Consider the following 21,948-nt stretch of genomic DNA (forward strand, 5'->3'; position numbering starts at 1 on the left):
GCTCCGCGGGGCTGAGCAGCGCTGCTCCAGCCGGCCGCGGGGAGAGCGGCATTTATAGATCCATCCAGAAAATAGCTATTTAAATCGCAGCCCAGACTGGTGGCACACGGGCTGCGTGCGGCTGCTGCCGCTGCCGAGAAGGGAGGAGGGGGCTGGCATTAAAATAAGGCACGAAGCSGTTTTAAAAATAGCCCCCGTGCGGGCTGCGCGGGGCGGGGCGGGGCGGTGGCAGCGCGGCCCCGGGGCGGCCCGGCCGCGGAGTTCCCGGCTCCTTGTATGGAGCTCGGCGCCGCAGGGCCCGGCCCCGCTCCCGCTGCTCGCCGAGACTTTGCCCGCTGCCGGCAGGGAAGGCAGGAGCCGCCAGCGATCTGCCCGTCTCCAACTCTCTGCCCTGCTTCCCTCCTCTTCTTTCAGGAGCCGCCACCCCGCCTTGCCTCTCTCCTCCTCTTTCTGCTCTGGAATCAGTGGAATAAATCAGGGAAGGACGCGCGCACACACACGCACGGTGGGATCTGTTACAAAAGTAGCGCTGATGGCGGCGGATCGGATGAAGCTGGAGCTGCTGCTGGAGTAGCGGAGAGTGGAGTATCTGTCGCTCGCTCTCTTTTCTCTGTTTCGCCTCTTCCCCCACTCCACCCACAGATCTCCATCGTTTCTCCTCCTCCTCCTCCCCACCCTCGGCCGCGCTCCCGCTTYTCCGCGCATCTCTGGGCTGCGCCTCCTGCGAGGGGGCGGGTGGGGGGAGCGGAGGAGGCTTTAAAGAACCACGGCCCCCCCCGCACCGCCACACACACGATAATTGAATTTATTATTATTGCCGTCTCGCCGACTTGGGGAAGGGGGATCGATCTTCGATCAGGAAGATGGCTGCTGGCTGGCTGCTGGTCTTTAGCCTGAYACTTTTCCAGTCCTTGGTGATGAACCACTCTTCGGAGGGACCCTTCCCCTCGGCCACCACGTAAGTCCCGGCGGGGTCCGGGGGTCCGGGGCGGGGGGCACGGCCGGGGCGGGGGCGCTCCTCGGCGCCAGGGACAGCGACAATACAAAGGGAAATCAACTTAGTCCTGGCGGAAAGTGGCGATGGGAAAAAATTGTAGGTTTCGGCAGCTTTTGCTTAGAAAAGAGTCAGGGTGGCAGAAGGTCCCGTCGGGGCGGTCGCCGTGAGGGGGAAGCTCCGGTGACGGCCGGCGGCGGGACTTTTGAGGTAAAGGCTTCGCCTGGGAATCCCGCTCCGGAGCGGCTCCCAAATATACCCCGTCAGGTCATCCTTGCCGAGAAGAAAGTTTCGAGTTACACAGAGTCCGCCCCTTCCACCCACAGAGGTTATTCCAGCCCTTATGGAGTTCCAACACTGTTTACAAAAAAACCTGAAAACTTTGGCAATTTTATTAAAAAGGCGGATTTCGTTGCCTTTCCGCAGCCGGCATGGGAAGCGGGCACGGCTGGGAATTCCGAGCTCCGGCTCCCTCCTGCCTGGCCGGGCTCCAGCGCACCCGCGGGGTTCGGGGCTGCCGTGGCTCCGCGGGTGCGCACCCGTGGGTCCCGCCGGAGGGGCTTTCGCACGCCTTAAGCAGCACAGCTGAAGAACTGTTTTCTTCAGCCTTGGCCTTGCAGATCGTTATTTCTCAGAAATACCTTCGCGAGAGCTGAAGGATGCTCGCGGTGCACGCAGCTCGGTGCCTCGCCTGGCCCTGAGATAGAAATCTTTAAAGCGCTGCAGAATTATTAGCATGAAAGTGTTGCCCAGAGCAGTGCAAGGATCAGATAATAATGATGCAATAAAAGAAAGGCAAAAGGAAGCCGATACATCATATTGAAGATTCGCCTACAGATAGGGAAAAATCCACGACAAAGCACTATGTGATCGTGTTTTCTTCCCTTTCCTTTTCTCTCACCTCATTATTTTTATATCCTTTTTGTTTGGTTGGTTTTTTGAAGCATTTACCTTAGTCCCGAATCTGGGTTAAAGCTACCAGGAGGTAACTTTTAAGGGGATGACTCACTTCAGTGCATTTTACATAAGAAAAACAGTGCTAATGGTAGTCTTTCCTTATTGTTTAACACTGGGTGGAATTTATTGGTGTCGTTCATTCTGGGCAGAAGAAGGATGAGTTTGCAGTAATTACCAGCAGTGCATTTTCACCAATTAGTACTCCTGGTAGGTTGTTATAATTGGATTCAGTTCTGAGTGTCGGTTCCATTATGAAAGACTCAAAGGGATGCTCGCACTGTTAAATGAAAGGAATACAAAGATAAGTGTAGAATAACCACTTAACATCCTTTAAGTTGAATAAATACAGGCTTTCATTGTAGGGAAAACTACCTTTTAAAATACTCTCGTGTTGAAGTTTATAAATACGTGCCATGTACAAGCAAGCGTAGCAAAATACAAACCCAGGGCTCTTTAATTCATTGTTTTCTTGTGTTTGAGCTCCCGTATTTACGGTGTTTTGAGCTATAGTATTTACGGTTTCTCACTGAGCTGATAAGGTTATCACACACAACTAATTACAATTTATCTTCTATGTGGATTTTTCTGAGTTTAAACGAGAAAGAAAAATGGAACCCAGTCAAATTAAAAGAATATTGTATAAAAAGAATATGTATAATTTCAAATAGGAATCTAGATTGCTTTTTAACATAAGAATATGTTATATTCTTTTAAAACTGGTTGTGTCTCCCCATMTAGTTTTGCTAATTCCCTTCAGAATTTTCCTCTGACACTCATGATAATAGAGACTGACARCAGTGAAACATACAACTTTGATTATAACTAAACCTATGATAAAGTAATTCAAAATACTGTGTTAGTCATCAACATTTCCATGTTCTACACAATCTACTTGCTGTTTGCTCTTTTTTGTCACTGTTATTCCATTGAAATATCACAGAAATAATCTRTAGCGACCGTCCATCCTTTCCCCTTTGAAATGGAATCAAAGTGCAAKCAGGGCTTAGTTTGTTTGGAAGGCACCACACAACAGGTTGATGCAGGGAGAGCTGCTTAGCAAAAAGTAATGATGTAACAGGTGAAGGRGAAAACAATTTTTTTACTCTTTTTTAAGACTTGACAGCAGTGTTTCATTTCCTACTAAAAATTACAAATGGGGAAGARCAAAGAGAAGTGACGCAAGTGCTCTTAATGTAAAAGATATTATATACTAAGAATATTAAAAATAGGAATGGAAAAAATGGGAGAGGAGAATAAAGGGAAAAAAGGACATGAATAATTGAAGAGCTGGGGGTTTGCTGATATTATGTACTTAGATACCTGCTTTCGTCCCATAATTTTCAGTCTGTTTTTTCTCTTCGTTAAAAAGTTGGTCTGAGGAAGCAGGATTTCCCAGCTGTTGTGTGAAAAATGTGCATATTCAGGGCTACAGAGTATATGATTTCTTCAACAACTCATTATTGTACAATCACTTTTCCTTCAGTCGTCTGTTTCTTCTGCATTAATAAATATTTTAACACGTGCTTTTACTAAAAACATTCAGAAGTCCCTATCACCAATACAATTATATAGAAGCATGTAGCATTCTTAGCAAGAAATGCTGAAGGTTTATGCAATGCCTGTTTGATAGAGTCTCATTAATTTGATTAATTTCAGTTCTCTGATAAGGCAGAAAGGCCCTGATAGATTTACCCAGAAAAATACGGAGAATTTCAGGTGAAGGTTTGTGTTGTATGAAATGGTAGCATTAATTTTTTATTGAAAATCTGAGCAGGTGGTATTGCATTCCTTGCTTCCAGTGTTGAAATATTTCACTGCAAATATTGAAGACTTTCCTTTAATAAACTATTTAAGTCTAGTASTAATTGTGTCCTGATCTGAGCTATAAGGCTTAGCTGCTGATTGATGCATATTGCATTCTGTTTAAATGTATTATGTTAATTGTGTCATGTATTTGGGATCTGTCTGTTGGTACAAGGTACCATATTCTTACTTTTAGCACAGCAGCTCCAAGTCCTTCAATTGCACATGAACACAGTAGATATTTTGCACTGAGATGAGAATATTGTATATAGTACTCTTGGCACTATAACTACACTGCTGCTATCACAGTGTGCAAAGCACTTCTTTGTAGCTGTATATATTTATTTATCATTCTGTACAGACTTGTTAGGCATACAAGGTTTGTATGTTTCCTGATAATGAGAGCACAGGACTGAGTTTATTTCTGTTCTTTTCTCTGTACTGCATCAAGACAGTCTTGAGTTTAAGTATATGTTGTAATTCCTGAGTATCCTTTTGGCACAGCATGCTGATATTGGTTCTGGTAGTGAGTGATGTACTACATAGAGACACACCTACTGCCTTCTGATCATAAACCTGTTTGTACTGATTTTAAAAAAGCCCAACAAAACTAAACATATTTGAATTTTTATAAACCTACAGATGAAGCCTTTCAAAATCAATGGGACTGTTTCTGTAATTACTATATCACTGTGGATGTATCTTAATGTTTGTTTTCCCCCCCCGTCCCCAATTTTCCTCTGACACTCCTTTTCTCTCTTTCCTTTATATTTTAACATTTTCTCCTCAGTCACCTKTTCTGTATGTTTGTATTACCTTATATATTATATTCAAAACAGATCTGCCACTTAAATAAATTGGTGTAAAACACTGGTGAATAAAGATGATATAAAGGAGATAAAAATAGTATACCTATGAACATAAAGCTGTATGTATGCAGACAGGACATTTTTAGAGAAGAAGCTGTGTTAAAATTCTCATTTTTCACTTGCATGAATCATCTTTGCTGTTTTGGTGTCATTAGGACAACTCAGGGATGTCTATATGAGTCATATGATTTACAGCTTGCACAACTGGGACATTCGTATTTTTGGCTTCTGCACATGGACCTAACAAGTGTAGGTCCTGCTGAGAGTGTGGTTGGGCTTGGTGCTCAACATCACTTTCTGTATGGCATCAGTGACCAAAGGTAGATAGATAACATTTGTGATGTTTTCTTTTCATCTGTTTCTACTGTCAGGCTTAGGGATTTTGGCACCTCCCATATACATAAAATCCCATTTTTAGCTTAAAGTCTGTGCTAGAAGCATGCCAGTTAAACTGCTGATGTTAATTAGAAAAGACTGCWGTATTAATGGTTTATAAAATATCAGGCTCTTTCTCATTTGAAATTTGTTGGGTTTTTTTCCCCAACGTGTTAAAATATATTCTCTATTAGGAATGAAATAAGGTACTGAAGTGTACCTTCATATCAGTGAATGGGAAAGAGCCAAAAGATGCAAACTACTTAGAATCAGGGAAGTGCAATATCACCTCTTAGTGTTTTCTCAGCAGCACATGTCTAAGTGCTGAGCATTATGCAAGATGCTTAAAGCCACAGATATTTTAAAGAGTATTGCTKCAATCCATCCTTCTAGTAGAAACATACTTAGAATAAGTGAAACAGGTTGTTGATTGGTGGTGTTTACTTTGGTGTTTTGGTGGGATTTTTTTTGATTGGGTGGTGGAGGTTTTTTTTGTTGTTTGTTTTTGGTTTTTTTAATACCCCTGCAGATGTGGTGTTGATAAATGCAAATTATTTGAATCCATGAAGCATTTTTCTGTTTTACATATCTTATGATGTAAATTGTGAATGGGCAATTGTTTTGCTTATTTGTTTCCTTCATAAGTATTTGTGCTGAAGCCTCAGAATTAACAAATCCTATAGATTTACATTTTATTAAGTCAGAATACTCAGCTGAAAACATCAAAATAGTTACTAGTAATAAAAGATGAAATTTCATTGAAATAAATCAGCATTATAGAGGTTCTTGCCATCTTTCATTTTGCAGTGATGCTATTTTCAGAACTGCATTGCTCATACCCTGCAAAATGATTTTATCCAAGAATTCAGCTGCTAGAAAGAGAGCTGGAGCTTGGCAGCACATTAGCCTGAAATGTATTCATTGTTAAATAGAAGGCCTGTTGTACAGATCTTAAAAATATTTATCTAGCAGAGCATTTTAAATTGATGAAAGCATGGTCAAATTCYTATTGCATTAATGTTTTGTAACAAAGAAAATACCCAGACTTTGGTTGCCCACTGGTGACTGTGCTCTGACATGTTTGTGCCTTGATCCTTCCGTGCCTTCTGCGAGAATCCCGTATCCAAGGTAGTGTTATCTTCTACACCAATGCCTGACTTAAACCTCTGTGAGATAGGAATTGCAGTTTAGAATCGTTTCAGTAGAGAAAAATGACTCATTCTCTCTATTGCTGACCAAAGTAGAAGTAGGATTGAGCCCCAGACTGTTTTGTACTTCTTTGCAGCAATACCTGGGCTTTTGATCCCTGTGTGCTTGGGCTGCATGTGGTGTTTAGAGGGTTCGTAAAGACCTTTGTGACAAAAGGTGATGTTTTTGATGGCAGAAAATGTTTTCTAGTGCCTTGTTAACAAATTTCCTTTTGTAGAACAAAAGATTTACCAGAAAACAACACTGGAATAGAATTACTGGACCACAGCTACAATTTGGTAAAGCCAGACACCATAATTAATTTATGTCTTTTACAAATGCTGAATCAGCTTTCTTGATAGAAAGAATGACAGCTCAGTGTCTGTGGTGTTCTGGTAGAAAAAAATAAAACAATATAGCTAGAGTCTTGAAAATGCACAGAGTATAAGAAGTACAAAACAATAACTGCATTTGTGCCCCCAGCCCCGGGCAGCGCCTGCGTGTTCTGTCTTGGATCACTCTTAGCCCATTCCTGCATCAGGTTTTTCATTCCCCCTACAGCTGCTGCTAGACAGGTATCAATGAATACTTAAACTATTTGCATTTGAGATTACAACTGATTTATCTCTCTTGCGAAATCTATTAAATAGCCCGACCCCACTCAACTTTTCTCCAACATGTATAGGGCAACGCTCTGTTCTGTAGGATCAGACCAAGAGCCGAAATTTGCATCAGTTGTGCCATTAGCAACTGCAGCAAATTGGTGATTGCTGTTAGGGGGAATTGTGATTCTTCTTTCCCTCCTGATTTCCAACAGTAAAGGAAAACTGGATTCAATATTGTTTGCAGAATATGATTTTTATGTTACGCAGTACTGTGTCATGCACACAGTAATGCTGCAAAGCAGCTCACGTTTAAGGTGGAAATACATAATGCTGATAGTGAAAACACTGTAAACTGCACTTCTACTCCAGTATTGTTCATGGGTTATGTAGTCTGAATTTAGGGCCAGGCAGTGCTGCTTGTACCCTGGAATGAAAAAGTCCAATTGATAGAGTGAATATTTTCAAAATATACTTCAACACTTTCTAATAGCTAAAATTATTSGCATGTGCCTGTGGTTATTCAGCTCAAGAGGGATTTTTCTTTTCCTTCTCCACTGCTTTCCAAACTATTTTTGACCTACTCTGCTTCCAAGCAAATTCAGTGTTTTACACCTTCCTTCCTTTCCTCCTTCCTTCCAGACTTAGTAAGTTTTCAGGGTGAAATGTAAAATAGACTCTCTTTCACAGCCACTCTGTGACAAGAATATGGCTCACTGTTTGGGAATGTTACTGTGATGATGGCAGGGAAAGGACCATGGTTTTTGCTTATGTCCCTCCTTACAACTCCTTTCTCTGCATGCCAACAACAAACTGATGATAAAGAGTGAATTTCTGTTCCTTGTATCATTTTTTGCTATTTATTTACAAAGTTTCTAACAAGTTTATGAAAATGATTGACATTATTTTGCATCAACAAATCAGCAAGCTTTTGGAGTTAATTACAGTAATTCAAAATCAGACTTTTTCTACTCTGAGGCAGGCCTGAAATAACCATAGAATGTGAATGTGAAGTTGTAATATTGCTGACTATTATAAAAAGTGATTTATTGGATTTTGTCCCTCTTTAAAATAYATTCTCACTCCCTCTCATTTGAGAGTTGGGCAGGGTAAGAACTGTAGTCTGATTTTGTAACAGATATTCTACATAGTAATTTAAGAATTTTTATTTTTTACAATTTCCTTTGTTTCTGCAGGACCATGAATGTTCAGCCAGAAATGCAGAAATAAAGTGTGTTTTTTTGTTTTTTTTTTAATGTGCCCTGTGGATTGTATGAGCAAATAGTAATTTCTGCACTGTCTTTATTATATGCAACATGGAGACACATATTRGATTAGTGATACTTTTTTCAGCATGAAATGCTTCAGTTGAGATCTGTGAGCAAAGTCTCTCAATTCAATTCTTTATAATAAAATCTGATTCACTTTTGACCTGATTTGAGAAGTAGGTAAGAGCACAAAGGAGTTGCTGAGTCCGCAGTCCATTTTTTTGCAGCAATCAGATAAATTTTGTTCATTTTTATTTAAAAGAGAAAAGACAGACTTAATTCATCCAAACAGTATTTGAACTGAAGTGCTTTTTTTTCCAGTGCAAGTTCCCACCAGACAGGTCTGGAAGCTTAAAATGTTCCCCAGTGATATCTCTCCCACCCCTGTCTTTTTTGAGATTTTTATTATATTTTGATACTATGGACTAAATATTATTTCAAGTATGCRTAAAAATAAAGTTATAAAAGTTCTGTGGTTAAGGGTGGTGGCAGTACTATAACTTAAATCAAGCCATGCCATTTTTCTCAATTGTCACTATTAATACCGTGCTGCATTTTTCTTTATATGCTAAGGTAGTCTTAAATAAACCATTAAAAGGGCAGTTTTCTTCGTTCTTGAAATGAGCAGAAATTTGCCACAAGAGGTGTRTGTTGACTCTTGATTAGAAATTCAMCTGAGTCACGGGAGCCATTCTGTTGAAGATTATTGAAGGGAAATATTTTGCAGTCTGAAATGGATGAATTGTGTTATCAACASGGCAGGAAGGAGAAGAGTAATGAAAAAGAGATGTCAGGAAGTATGAATTACAAAGTTAAGGTTCTTACWATTCCTTCCCTGACTCTTACAGGTSACTCACATGTAGATCCCATGTGACCAGTCAAAATTTTGAACATAAATTGAATAAGTTTAACAGTCCACTAAGAAGCAACTTTTAATTAACAAAAGTCTGATGTGGACTAGYGGTGACAAAAATGGTTTATTTTGTAAATGGCTAAACAAAGCCTCACTGTAATAATATTCCCCCAGTGTGGATTGGGTAATTTGTTTGGTAGACGTCTGGTGGATCCTAAATACAAGCCTATACTGGGAGGCTCTTTACTTGGGGAATGCTCTGCCCTTGTAAACTCTGTTTTCTGAGTTTAATTAAAAAACGTGGTGGTTTCTCATGCAGATGTTAATGCAGAAATTAATGCAGAAATTTCTTTTTTTTTTCTTTGCAGTAAATGGCAGTTTTCTTCCTATAGATTTAACTGGAATAAAATATAATAGATAATATATTATTCTTTGGTAAGTAGAATAATTTTTGCAGAGATATTTAACATCCATATTTTCTGTTAGCCTCATTTGTAATTTTATTCTTTTTACCTATGGGTGATTAGATTTTTCCAAAAACAGGTCACAGTGAAGAATATTATGTGTAGGGATGAAAACTAAGTGTAGGGGGCAGTGAACCTTTTTGCACCCTCATCCTCTGTGAAAAGTATCCTGTGTTAATTTGGTTAGCYGTGTGTGTGTTTTTTAATGCAGGAAGTATTTCTTGATCTGAGACTTCTCAGAAATGAATCCAGTGGCACCAAATAAAAAAAAAAGGCAATAGACACTTATATTTACTATTATTTAATTAAAATAGTCTGATTTTGATTTAATATATATGTATATATTCAATATATATATATTATATAATCAAAATAGTCTGTGCATCATAGTGATGTACATCCTGGATTGTATGTACCATGGCTGAACTTTTTATTGTTAAATAGCTCTCTTTATTATTATCATCTGCCTCCCTTTATCCACCTTGCCTTATTTCTYAGATTTTGTACCTTTGTTTCCCATATTAATTTCTCTCAGTAAAGCAGGAAAATTCAGTATCTTRCCATTTAGTCAGGCAAGGGTTTATTGTCAAGATTAATTTGTTAGCTAATGCCTCTAAAGCCTTCTGTAGTTGAAAAGTGTTGTTAAGCTGTTAAGCCTAATTTATTAAGATGTGTGTTTGCTATATTCCCACTTTACCTCAGAAACTGTCATGACCAAACCTTTCCTGGATGGATGACACCTCTGGTTTACCTGGCTCTTGAAGTGTTTTTTTTAATAGAATCTCAGTAGAAAAGGTRCCATCATATCTGCTTCTTTTGGTAATTTGTGATTTGGGGATCTGGAAGAAGTTAATCCCCAYGAGCAGTACTTCTTGGATGTACACAGATTGCAAAACATAAGTTTAACAGCATTTTTAGAAACCAACAGGAGTCAGCAAAAATCTGCAGAGTGTGGTGAAGGGAAGCCAGAGAGTGACTCATGCCTACACWGCGCTCGTTGCACTCCTGTGGAAAGCACTGGGAGCTGTGGATCCCRAGATGTTCTGAGATTTGTGCTGTGAATATTTCATCCTTGAGAAAGAGACAATAGTCAGGTAAAATACTGGCCAAGGTTCGTGGCATGAGTTCATCTATGTGATCTGTTGCTTCTTCTGCAGCACAGGCTACTGCTGGTTTTATTCCATTTCTAAAATGGAAATGGCACCCAAATTGTCATCCTGCTTGAATCAATGTGTTTAATAATGCAAGGTGTCCTGTTTCTGTAAGAAAGATGGCAAGAAAAGTACATAATATTTTTCTATTTACAGACTAGTAGCATGCATAAGATGATCATTAGCAATCACTAATTACTTGACGATCACCAAGACACAGAAACTTTAAGCACGAGTAACATAGTTTTCATTACAATTATTTTTGTTTGCTACACACAATGGCAATAGAATCATAGTCCCTTTTATTTTGTGTTATTTACCAAGGCACTTTTGTTGCCTTAGCATCTTCTTGATTTGATTTTTTCATCTRTTGTGAACATATTTTATGTGGTAGMTATATTAACTGGGAGAGAATCACTAGTATGTGCAGGAACATGTCTTAAGGAGATTTCCCTGTAATGTACACACGGCAAAAAGGTTTGTGGTAATTGAAGGCAGAATGAGGTCTCTTTTGACTGATTAGAAATACATGASGGATTTGTGCATGACTAAGAGTATGTCTAGGATATACTCTAAATGTCTTTGGAAATGGTTGGGTACCCAATTTCATCCTTCTTTGCACCGGTGTAATTTCAGCATAATGAGTATCAGTCCTGTATCATTTAAATCCTGAGTGCAAGGATGAATCCACATAAAATAATTTCTGATTAAACACATACAGGTTTCATTGCAACAGAATGAGTCATCACTGTCAAGGCCTGATTGTGACAATTACATAAAATAAAATGTAATACATGATTGTATTAGGCTTTGCAGAGGGGAATAATAAGATATCCCAAGGAAACCATGTGTGATATCAGATGTGGTCATTTGTCTTCCTTTTAAATGATAAGCTCTGACACAACTTCATTGTCTGTGCCCTACTGAGCAAGTGTCCATGTCAAAAAGAAGTTCTTAATGTGTCAGAAGGCAYTGAAAAATGTTCCCCCAGATTAGGAACAAAGACAGTTTTATTACATAAAAGTGTGGAATTGTAAGGAATAAATACTTTCCTTGTCCAAGTGCTGCTATGTCTAATAATGTGCAAGATAACTCCAACTGGCTTTCATGAATGTACTTTTTTGTAGTTTTATTTTTGTTCTGCTTTTTCTTCTTAAGCAGTTAGTTCTAGAACTTAATTTGGAATGGTAAGAATGATAGAAGTAAATTAAATTAACCTCTCATTATGCAAACCAAGTAATTAATTCATCTTTGTGTATGAAGTCTTGAGTTTTCAGGTAATGAGAATTAAAATCAGCAAAAAAATTTGCAGGCAAACTTCATTTCTGGTGAAGCTGGATTTACTCTGGAATATGATACTGGTGCTTTATGGGGACCTGAGRTGAAATTCTGATATGATAGCTGCTTTGCTAGTAGAAGCCCTTGGCCAGTGTCTTTACTCATACTYACTCTTCTATAGATGTTCCATATATAGATGCATTCTCCCAATCTGCAAAATTAGGATTAAAGGTACCCTTCACTTCTTTGCATGGATGGTGAGAGTTACAGTTAACAAATGACCATAAAGAATATTGTAGTGGATGTATGGAACAATAATTTGCTTGCAGCTGTTTTGCTGATAGCATTTTTTCCTCCCATAACTCCATTTATTGATAGAATAAAGTACTTTTATGGCTTTCAAGGTAGTTCTTCACAAACATGCTGAGTTATTCTTGTTGGTATCTGTGCTTCCACAAACTCTTCATGTATTTATCAGTGATGCTTCCAGCCTTGYAAATACAGGTTAAACATTGATGATTAAATATTTTGTTCCACACCTGTCATTAACTATGGCTCTGTTTCTTTTTAGTGAATAGTAAGTATTCTACTCTGCAATTGTCCTATTACTCTCTGTGGGAGTAATGTGTTTATAAAATAGAATTATGATAAATATTTTAAAAAGTCCTTTTAAAAAAAATAAAATGTTAAAAGTTATTCAGTTATAAAGCTTAAACACTTGAAAAGTAGGAATAGCAAGATAAGCAAGTGTTAGATTGTTTTCCTTATAATATCTTTGTTGTGATCCTGTCTTCAGTTACAAACCAACTATTACTTTTTTCTACTGGAAACATCTTTTGYTGAGAATATTACTAAAATGCAACCCCACTGTAAGGCTGGTGGATTTTGTAGACAACTTCGGTAAAGCTGCAAAGGAGATGCCTTGTCTCTAATGATGTAAAACTAGTGAAAATTGCCWCAAGGGGAGAGTGTGGAAGCATCTGCCTTTGGGAATTGAAAGTAAACTATTAGCCAAAAGCAGTAGTAAAGATATCCTGTTCAAAGGCWTGTTTTGAGATGTTTGGATTATTTTTATTGCTAGGACCTTGTTTCGCTGCAGAAATAGAGATCACGGGTTGATACTGTGTTTTTTATGCTCTGTGACTTCAATAATTGGTCCATCCCCTCACTGGGCAGGTATTATTTCCTAGCTGTGATTTTTACTGAAAAGTAACAAACAGGAAATATTAGCAATATACAAGAAAAATACTCTATGTTCTAGTTACATACATGGTTGAAAAATAATCACACTTGTGTGTTTAGCTCTGTATTTAGTTGTGTAGTTATGTTGTGGGTAACCGTATCCAAATTTAACAGATTTCARTACTTCACATTTTGGATTTCTGGTGTACAGATCCAAATTTCCTACACTGATACTTAAGAATGTGTATCTGGATAGAACTTACTCAAGGCTTTGTTAGTGACCAAATAGATGGCCTGCAAACCAGGATAAACTGCAATATCAAAGGCTGCATAAAATAAAATCATTACCAATAAGGAAACATTCCCACAATGTCTGCAAAATAATAAGCCATATTTTTCTTAAATAAACAAACAGAAAAACCCACAAAATTTCCAGTATTTTAGATGTGTTTTACTCCGAAGTTCTTAAACAAATATTTGGTAGGCAGATCTGGTCTCCATGAGGTACGCAGCTTTGTTTGTTGCTGTGAAATAGAGTTTCTAATTCACCAGTAATTTAGATAGATTGAGTTTGTGGTTGGTTACTATGTGATTTGACACAGACACWCTCACTATGCAGCATTTCTTTCACCTGGGAAAATTGGATAATGAACTAATGAAGGTTTTCTTGGCTGATAATGCTATCTGTTTTCCAAATGCAGCAATTACAATCCTTTTAGCGCTCAATGTCTATCTAAACAAAATCAATGTAAAAATAAGGGCTACTTACAGTGAAGTATCATTATTTACATTGTTTGGATAGTTCTCCAAGAGTCTGAAATGATATTGAAATGATACAGTAAAAAAATTAATCTCAGTAGTTTTAAAGCCAGCAGTCTGATGGCCACCTGATTTTTCTCTCAGCTCAAGTAATTCRCCTCTACTTGTCTGCCTCCATGCAAATGTAATGCTTATCATTTGTGCTTACCTTTTCTTTTTAGAAGAAAAGTTTAGTTCCATGMATCTCAAAAGTAGACTTGATTTGAATTTACATGGTTTCAAAGTTCTRAGCTGGGACTGGATTAAAGCTTCTAAACCACTTATTTACAGTAGTACAGGAGTTTTCTGGTCTGCTTTTTTTATTCTTACCCAGTGTTCTCCTTCATCAGTAAATTCTTCAGAAGGGCATAGAAAATGGTTTGGACAATGCTTTCAAAATGTAATATGCTGTGTAAGTGCTGATTTTTCCTATTACATATCAAAGCAGAATAAAGGGCTGAATTTTTATTGCTGTTAAAAGTATAGTAAAGATGAAGGCATATTCAGGCTATCAGCTACTTCACAGACTTTAGCCTSCAAATTAAGGTAAGGAAAATTCAGATTAAATATACAAAATGCCTTGATAATGCAACTAAATATCTTGTGTATCCATTCTCTAAAAGTTATGGTGCTTCTGAAATGTTAAGCTTCTAAATTTGTATTGAAGAGAAATCTGAAARAGCAGAAGTTCCCTTCTGTACTACTTGGGAGCTGGACAGTACCTTTTCCATTTCCCAGCTTTTATATTTTCAAGTGTCATATTTTAAAAAGGGAAAAAAAAAAAAAACAACCCAAGGATCTTTTCATTTATAAGTTCACTTAGAAGTGGAAAGTATCAAATGGTGTCATAATATGAGATGAAATAAAATATTTCTACTGTAGGCTTTCAGATTTTTTGATAAAGTACCWAATTAGCTAGTTCATCTGAAGAAATTATTAAATGACTCTGATAAAACATATTCCCTGGAAACATTTGAGGTCATTATGGCCTGATGTGCCACCTGATCTAGTTAAAGATATCCCTGTCCATTGCAGAGAGTTGGACTAGATGACTTTAGAAGGTTCTTCTGATCCAAACTGTTCTAAGATACGATCTGTTTTTACATTGTTTCTGAATTCTTCTTTTAGTAGAAGATTTGTGGATTGTTTTAGAGGCTTCTATAGACTCTGTTGGCAGTCTGCTCCAGACAGGTACAGTGATGCTGGCTAGCTTTCGCTTTTGTCTTAGGTAATACCTTTTAATGATATTAAGCTTGATCTTTTCTGTTCTCATGCAGTGCAGCAAAATAATAATAAAGCTCCATGGAAATGGTCTGTAACCCCTGTTTTCTGAGTGATGGTAAAAAAAATTCAAAAAATGGTAGAAATTACATACAGAATATAATGTGTTGCATCTTTTATTATGTATGTGATGCATTTCTGAATCAATTTTCTAATAGAAATCCGTTGTGTTCAGTTCAGTTTGACATATGTGAATGAAGTGTGTCAGGCTGGGTGACTGGGTTGTCCTGTACACAGATCTCAAACAGCAGCACTGCATGCATCATGTGTGTGTGTCTCTGTTCTTATTAACACAATACCTGAAATCTCCAAACAAGGAAAAGTTAATGTGTCACTGCAGATTCTGTGTGACAGAAACTTATGAGAACGAGACAGAGATYCACAGGCAGAAGGTTTGTCTGGGAAACAGCATCCCTAGTAATGATAAAACCAATATATTTCATGTCTCCTGAGGGTTTTCCCTAATAATACCTGTGGGGGAATAAATAGTGATGGGGGTAATGTTATGTGTACTAATGTGTGCGCACTTCTAGCATGATGCAAGACAGCCAAATATTTCTATATTTTTTTTCTCCTGTGTGTTCATTGCAGTTATCAGTATAGGAGGGAGATGGCTTTGTGCCCAGGAGAATGGCACAATGTCTGTCAGAAATGACACCATTAGTGATGGGTAGGACAGAGCAATAGTTTGCCCAATATTCAGTACAATGCTCTTAGTGTTTTGTAAATGTACTTTGTCATCCTTTAGGACTTCATAAAACTTCATAGATCTCTGTTTAGCATTCTTATCTTGCAGTTGTTTTTGAAGGTGAATATTTCTGAACATTCAGGCTGTGTGAGAGATAAGAAAAAATATCTGTAGGACTGGGCAGAGCTAATTTATTAAAGGAGCTAGACACATTAATTTTTTACAGTACATCTAGTATGGTCTCATTTCATCTTCAGACCATGATCTGAAGTTGGAGWTGCTTAAATTTCTGTATCTCAGTTTCAAAGAATTGTTGATGGCTATTCAGGCTCACATCCTATATATGAGTACACTGAGATCCATTGGTTTTGGTGGGAGTAGCATGTGATATGTTGTAATTTTTTGATACTTGTTTTGCTGTATTTCTCTGTGCTGGCAGTGTTATTTAGGATATACAGCAGTATTATACTTTCCCATTATGTATGAGATAACTAATAGGGTACTCTAAACTGCAGAATTACAAAAGATTGAATATTAATTTATATGACCTTCAGAGAATAAAGGAAAAAGCACAAAGAAAAGCTTTTCAAAAATATAAACTGTAGTTCAACCCCAGATTTATGAAGTCCTTTTATAAACAGCTAGTGACTGTGTGACCTTAGGTGTATGCCATGGTTATCTCTGCCTCAGCTAATTGGTCTGCACCACACATGTCACTGCCACTCTGCACCATGCCAGGCACAGCCCCTTTCTCTGAATCTGATTTACCCCAAGTACTGAGTGATTTAATCCAGGAAAACCATAATTTTACCCTACACAGTTTGAAATTATTCCTGTGCCATTAAGGTGCATGAAGCTACTCTATGTGTGTATGGTTTATACACAAATTTCCTCTGCAAGCTTTTGGCTCTTTATGGAGCTGAATGTAAGTTCATTATCTTCCATGTGTTTTTATATTAATTTGCCTCTTGCCTCTGTATAATTAAAGTTAATATCTACATAAACATTAGTTATGTGCACTCAGCAGATAAGTGTAATTCTGACCAGTGTTTAAARCTATCTGGTAGGCAAATAATTAGGGTTACTTTTGAGAAGGTTCTGAGGTATTTCTGCAGTTGCTGCCTGTGCTGTGTGTCCCAGCTGAAACACCCACAYTTGTGAGTATTTAACATCTTCCATGAGGACCAAGCATTTTCTCTCACTCCTACACCCACATCATTAATTTTCAACAAATATGGATTTCATCTGCTATTGATGGGAAAAAAAGGCTTTATAATTTGTTTTATGAGAATACAGTAGTTGCTGAAGCATAAATTAAGCATGGCCTGCAATGGATATAGTTCGTTGAGCACTGGGGAATACTTAAAGCCCGTTTGGTTTCTTTTTTTCTGGGAAAACAAAAGGCAGACTGAATCAGATATTGTTTAAAAGGTTACTTGGATTGTTATGATTCAGGGAAGGTTGAGTGACGTTTGCTTTCTTTGTTTAGGAGCTGCCATGTAGCATTTAGAAAGGGATGTATGTGTAAAAATAGCATGATTTTTTCTACTTTCCAGCTGTGCTGTTTCTTTATCCTTGATCTGTGTAAACCTAAATATTTCTGGAGATCAAAAATTTGAAAGCAGTGGTRCACCTCAGGTGGGAGGAAGGTAAGGTCCATGTGTTGAAAGCAAGTTCCTGCTACAGCTGCATTCCTTTCCATTTGAAATGCAGTACTGTTATTCTGTTTAAAACAGAGAAAGGAATCTATCTGAAACCTTTGCACTGGGATTGTTTTATTAATTGGTTGCATGGTGTTATTTAAAGAAACCAAGGTGATTTTTATTCTGTTATGTTCAGATAGGTATCTATGATTCATCAGTTCAGAAGTGCTGTCAGATSAGCAGAGGGAGAGCATCCTGCATTCAGACAGATGCCCATCAAAGCTGGAAAGCCCATTTCCAGTGACACTGMTAAGCACAGGGATAGATATTCACTGGAGTCCACTTGGAATGCAAATGCTGCTGCAGAGGCCTCAGGCTTTTGGCTAAGCAGAGTCAGGGAAAGGGATCCACCTGAGGAGCCCAGGTTTGACACAGTTGGATCACATCCAGCTGGGAGTATCACTGTGCCTTCCTCTGGAAGCTGGAGCTGCTGATAACTAATGAGCTCTGTCCCCTGCTCAGAGTGCTTGCTGACAGCATGTCACACAGCAGCAGTGTAATATAAATAATAAGATTTTGCTCTGTTTTCTTTATTGCTCTTTGTTGCTTATATTTTTTAGCTGCTTGCTGCAAGAGATGGGTCTCTGGATTGCTTGCTCTGGTGCACACACTTTCTTTTTTGCTGGCTGTCTCTGTCTCTTGACAGGTGTAAGGAGGATCCTAAATATAGAAGCCACCCGTCAGTTGGCTTCAGCAATCAGCAAGCACTGATTTAGTATTTCTCTTAACCAGCTAAGCTCCAGAAGGGTGTTTCTTTTTAAGCGTTTATCAATTAATTCCAAGCTTTCTTTAAAATTATCAACAAACCAGGTTATCCTGTAGCATGAAGAATGCTATTGGCAGGCATGTTTCAGAAATTTTGGTTATCAAGAATGGCTCTTGCAATGGAAAAAAGAATAAAAAAAGATTTTTAAAGAACTGCCTTGYTTCATTTAATGATGCAGTATCTCATTGGGGAAAACTGAGACTAGGTGTAAGTACAGAGATGAACACACTTTCAGACATGCGTARCTGAACACTTTTCTATGATTTTTTTCCTTATGAGAAGAGACTTTAATACAAATGTACTATTTAGCTGGGATTTACTTTTCAATACACAGAAATTAGGCATGTGGTGAGAAATGGAAGTGTCCTGGTATTGAATATTCATAATGCTCAATAAATGTACTTTAACATAGAGTAATATCTTTCCTTATATTCATGTCTTTGTCTGCAGTTGAGGTCAGCACAAAAATGCTGATTCTTAAAAATCAATTGGCCAAATGTAATAGATTATCAGTGCAAAAGGTTCTGATTAGAACCTAGAATATCAGGGGAAAAAATGCTGCAACAATACATTAAAGACAACTTACACATTTTCTGTCAGTTTGTAGGCAGGCATCTCAAATTCTTTCCCTTCCTTGTGACCAGCTGCTATTAATATTCATAGAAATTTTTCACATCCTACAGAGAAGAGGAGATCCTAAACTTCAGTATCTAATTGTGACAAGTGAGTTGCATGTGATGAAGACCCTTTTTGACACTGATGTRCTTTGATTTTTTATGTTTCATAATTGTAATACGCTTCTACTATTCTAATAYGATTCCAATACTCCAGTGTATTAAACATTGTGTTAAACAGGGACACCTACATAGCTCAGAAAGGCAGTAGTACTTTTTTGTGRTAGTTGTAGTGGTTACATGTGGTCTGCCTGGTTGTGAAAAATTCTGTAGCAAAATATAGCATTATAGCATGTGTTTGTTATGCTTATGTAAGGTTTTATTTTTGGTAACCAGTGCTCCCTATACCCAGCCATGAGAAACAACCTGTTTCTCTATTTCTTTTTTTACTGTTCTATAAATTGGTATAATTTATTGGAAGCTTCTGCCATGTCTGGGACATCTGCTTCAGTGGTTGATGGAGCATGATTCAAACCTCAGAAAGAAGTCAGAGGGCTGCTAAGTGAAATAGCAGGATTGGCCCAGAGAAAAGGAAAAATGGTTTAGGATAGAAGATGTTTCCAATAAAAAGATGCTTTTTCAGATTTGGCACAAGTGATTCTGGGATAAGTCTAATTCTCTTARTACAGATAGTCTCAAGCTTTATACCTAAAAATCCAAACTGCATCTAATTTATCTTCCAGATGGAAGTTCTTTTGCATTTCACAGATCAGAATTTGAACCCACCTGAAGCCTAGTAGTTTTGCTTATGAGCTTAAGTTTTTGTGTTCAAGACAAACTAATTATTCTTCAGTGTGAACTCTTGTAATCTGTGATTTCTCAAGGGAGCAAACCAGAGTTGTCATAAACTGCTAATGCAGCCACCAGAGCTGTTCCTGTTAGAGTTTGAGCTGTAACCAGMAGTTCCATGTGTAGGAAAACACATCTTTGCTCTGGTAGGAATCACCAGGTTGGAAAGCAGAATTGTTTCTTTAAAACTGCTTGTGCATCTAATGCCTAGAAGTTTATTCTCTCCTCAGTCCTCCAAATTTATTTTTCACTGTAGCTTTATGTTCTTTTTTTAGCTTGCTAGAGACCTGGCTAGATTCTTTCTGCCTTTGGCACATCATTTACTGAATAGAACTTTTCTGCTGAACTTTACCTTACCAGCCTGGTGTTTACTAGACAGAAAAGGTGGTGGTCTCCTCTTGTGAGCATTGTCACAACATGCAGGAGTGTTTTTGTGGCTGTGTCTCCATGGTTCTTCTTTGTCCTTTAGCCAGGGCAGAATCCACATACTCTACTTTCACCTTTGTGATTTCATACTCTAGATAAGTTTTCTAAACAGAGTAAAAAATTGAATGATTTTTCTATCAACCCCCAAGAATAAATCAGGTCCATGTGAGAATTATGTGAAAATATTTCCATTTTTTATTGTATATCATAAAAAGCAAAAAAAAAGTGCTTGAATAGGAAAACACATACTAAAACAGCTCCTAGCAAAAGATAAGGGGAAAWAAAMCCCTCACATTTAATTTGTAAGAGTTAGGAAACTATCTTTCTCTTAAAACCACTTTTTTTTTATCTGCTTAACTGCCTACCTACCTACCTGTCTGTCTATGTATCTATCTATCTTTTGATATTTCTAGCCATTTATCTATTTACTGGGATGAAGTTGGGGATAAGAAACAGTGCCTATAACTGGATTAAGGATCTAAGAGGGTTACAAAGAGGATGTAAGGGTACTTTGTGAGCAGAATGACTAAGATTGTGAATAAAAATAGACCAACTGGTCTTGTTCCATGATTGGCAATATTGTGCTTGAAGTGGCAAATATATGTAACAAAAAGAATCACTGGGATTCTGTGGCATTAGGTAGGGGTGATTTGCAGTGCTGATAGTGACACAAATGTGTGTTTGTCCAGATAAAGAGAGGAACAGCTCTAGAAGCAGAATGGATAATCTGTTATGCTGAGTTTCTGAAGTGACACTCACTTCTGTATATATGCATTTTTGGTATGAGGTAGGTTTTCTCTCCCTTTTCARTGCTGGTCATCAGAACCTGTCCAAAGACTCAGCAGGATTATGTACAAGCCTCAGGCTTTTTCAGACASCAGAGTTACAAATTCAAAGTATAARTCTTGACAAAAGCACAGTCAGTTGTGATTTTCCCACAGAGAGAAGGAGCCCTTCGCTGTTTCCAAAACAGACTTGTGACTAACAGCTAGCTGTATAAATAATGGAGATCTTGTATCTTACGTGATACATAAGAATTATCTCCCAGGCTGCATGGCACTTCTTTAAGCAAACAAAGTGTTTGCTTTTCAAACGGCTGGGGAGTTTTTAAAAGGTTTTCTCTACTCTTATTTAATAGTACTTGTATTACTAGAATTTGCATTTAAGCAATTTCACACCTTCAGACTGGGGGAACWTCAAGTACTTTATTTGTTAGTGTGAAAGTAATACAAGTCCTCATTACTGAATTCTAGTCACTGCTTTTAAAAATCATCCTTTTGTGAGGCGTTACTCCCATACTCTTAGTGCAGCAGTGCTTTGGGTTTGTAACCCATAAAACAGAATTCTTCATGGCAAGAGTTCAATGGAAGAGGCCAAATTCAGTGCTGTCAAAGTAAACGGTTCAGAAAACAGATGGGCAGGATGGTGGTTTTAAGAAGCAACAAAGAACTGGGATCCTCATGTCTGAGTGTAATTGCTGTGGCAATTACATACTATAATTTTTTTTCTGTAATTTTCTTTCTGGTTTAGGATTTGCAGGATCTCAGAACCTGTAGGTCAGACATATGCCTCTTGTTTTCCTTTTTTTTCAAGAAAAAAATAACTTCTAAAAACTCATGTTTTTCTTTAGTTTAGCTGTTAGAAACATTACTCTTTAATGAAAAAAAAAAACTCTACCCTAGGTCTGTTCTGATGCCTCTCTTTGTTCTTTTTCATARAGCTATTGTTCATACACAAAACTTTTTCCATTCCAAGCTAAAACTCAGATGCCTCTGCTCAGAAAATGAAAGAGTTGGTACTGTAGAAAAACAGGCCTTACAAATTGAAATTATGATCTCC

At 37.9% G+C, this 21,948-nt stretch overlaps 1 protein-coding gene across 2 annotated transcripts in view; it reads left to right on the forward strand.

The window, feature by feature from the left end:
• Positions 1–323: 323 nt before the first annotated feature.
• CACNA2D1 (calcium voltage-gated channel auxiliary subunit alpha2delta 1) overlaps positions 324–21,948 on the forward strand; it is a 355,899-nt gene continuing 334,274 nt past the window's right edge. For both annotated transcript variants that reach the window (XM_057376925.1, XM_057376926.1), the window contains exon 1: positions 324–958. In XM_057376925.1, coding sequence (XP_057232908.1) covers positions 864–958 — 95 coding nt within the window. In that variant the 5' untranslated portion in view covers positions 324–863. The remainder of the gene's footprint in view (positions 959–21,948) is intronic.

The sequence above is a fragment of the Malurus melanocephalus genome, unplaced genomic scaffold, assembly GCF_030028575.1.
Source record: "Malurus melanocephalus ecotype Western Australia unplaced genomic scaffold, MMel_1.1 scaffold_294, whole genome shotgun sequence".
Lineage (NCBI taxonomy): Eukaryota > Metazoa > Chordata > Aves > Passeriformes > Maluridae > Malurus > Malurus melanocephalus.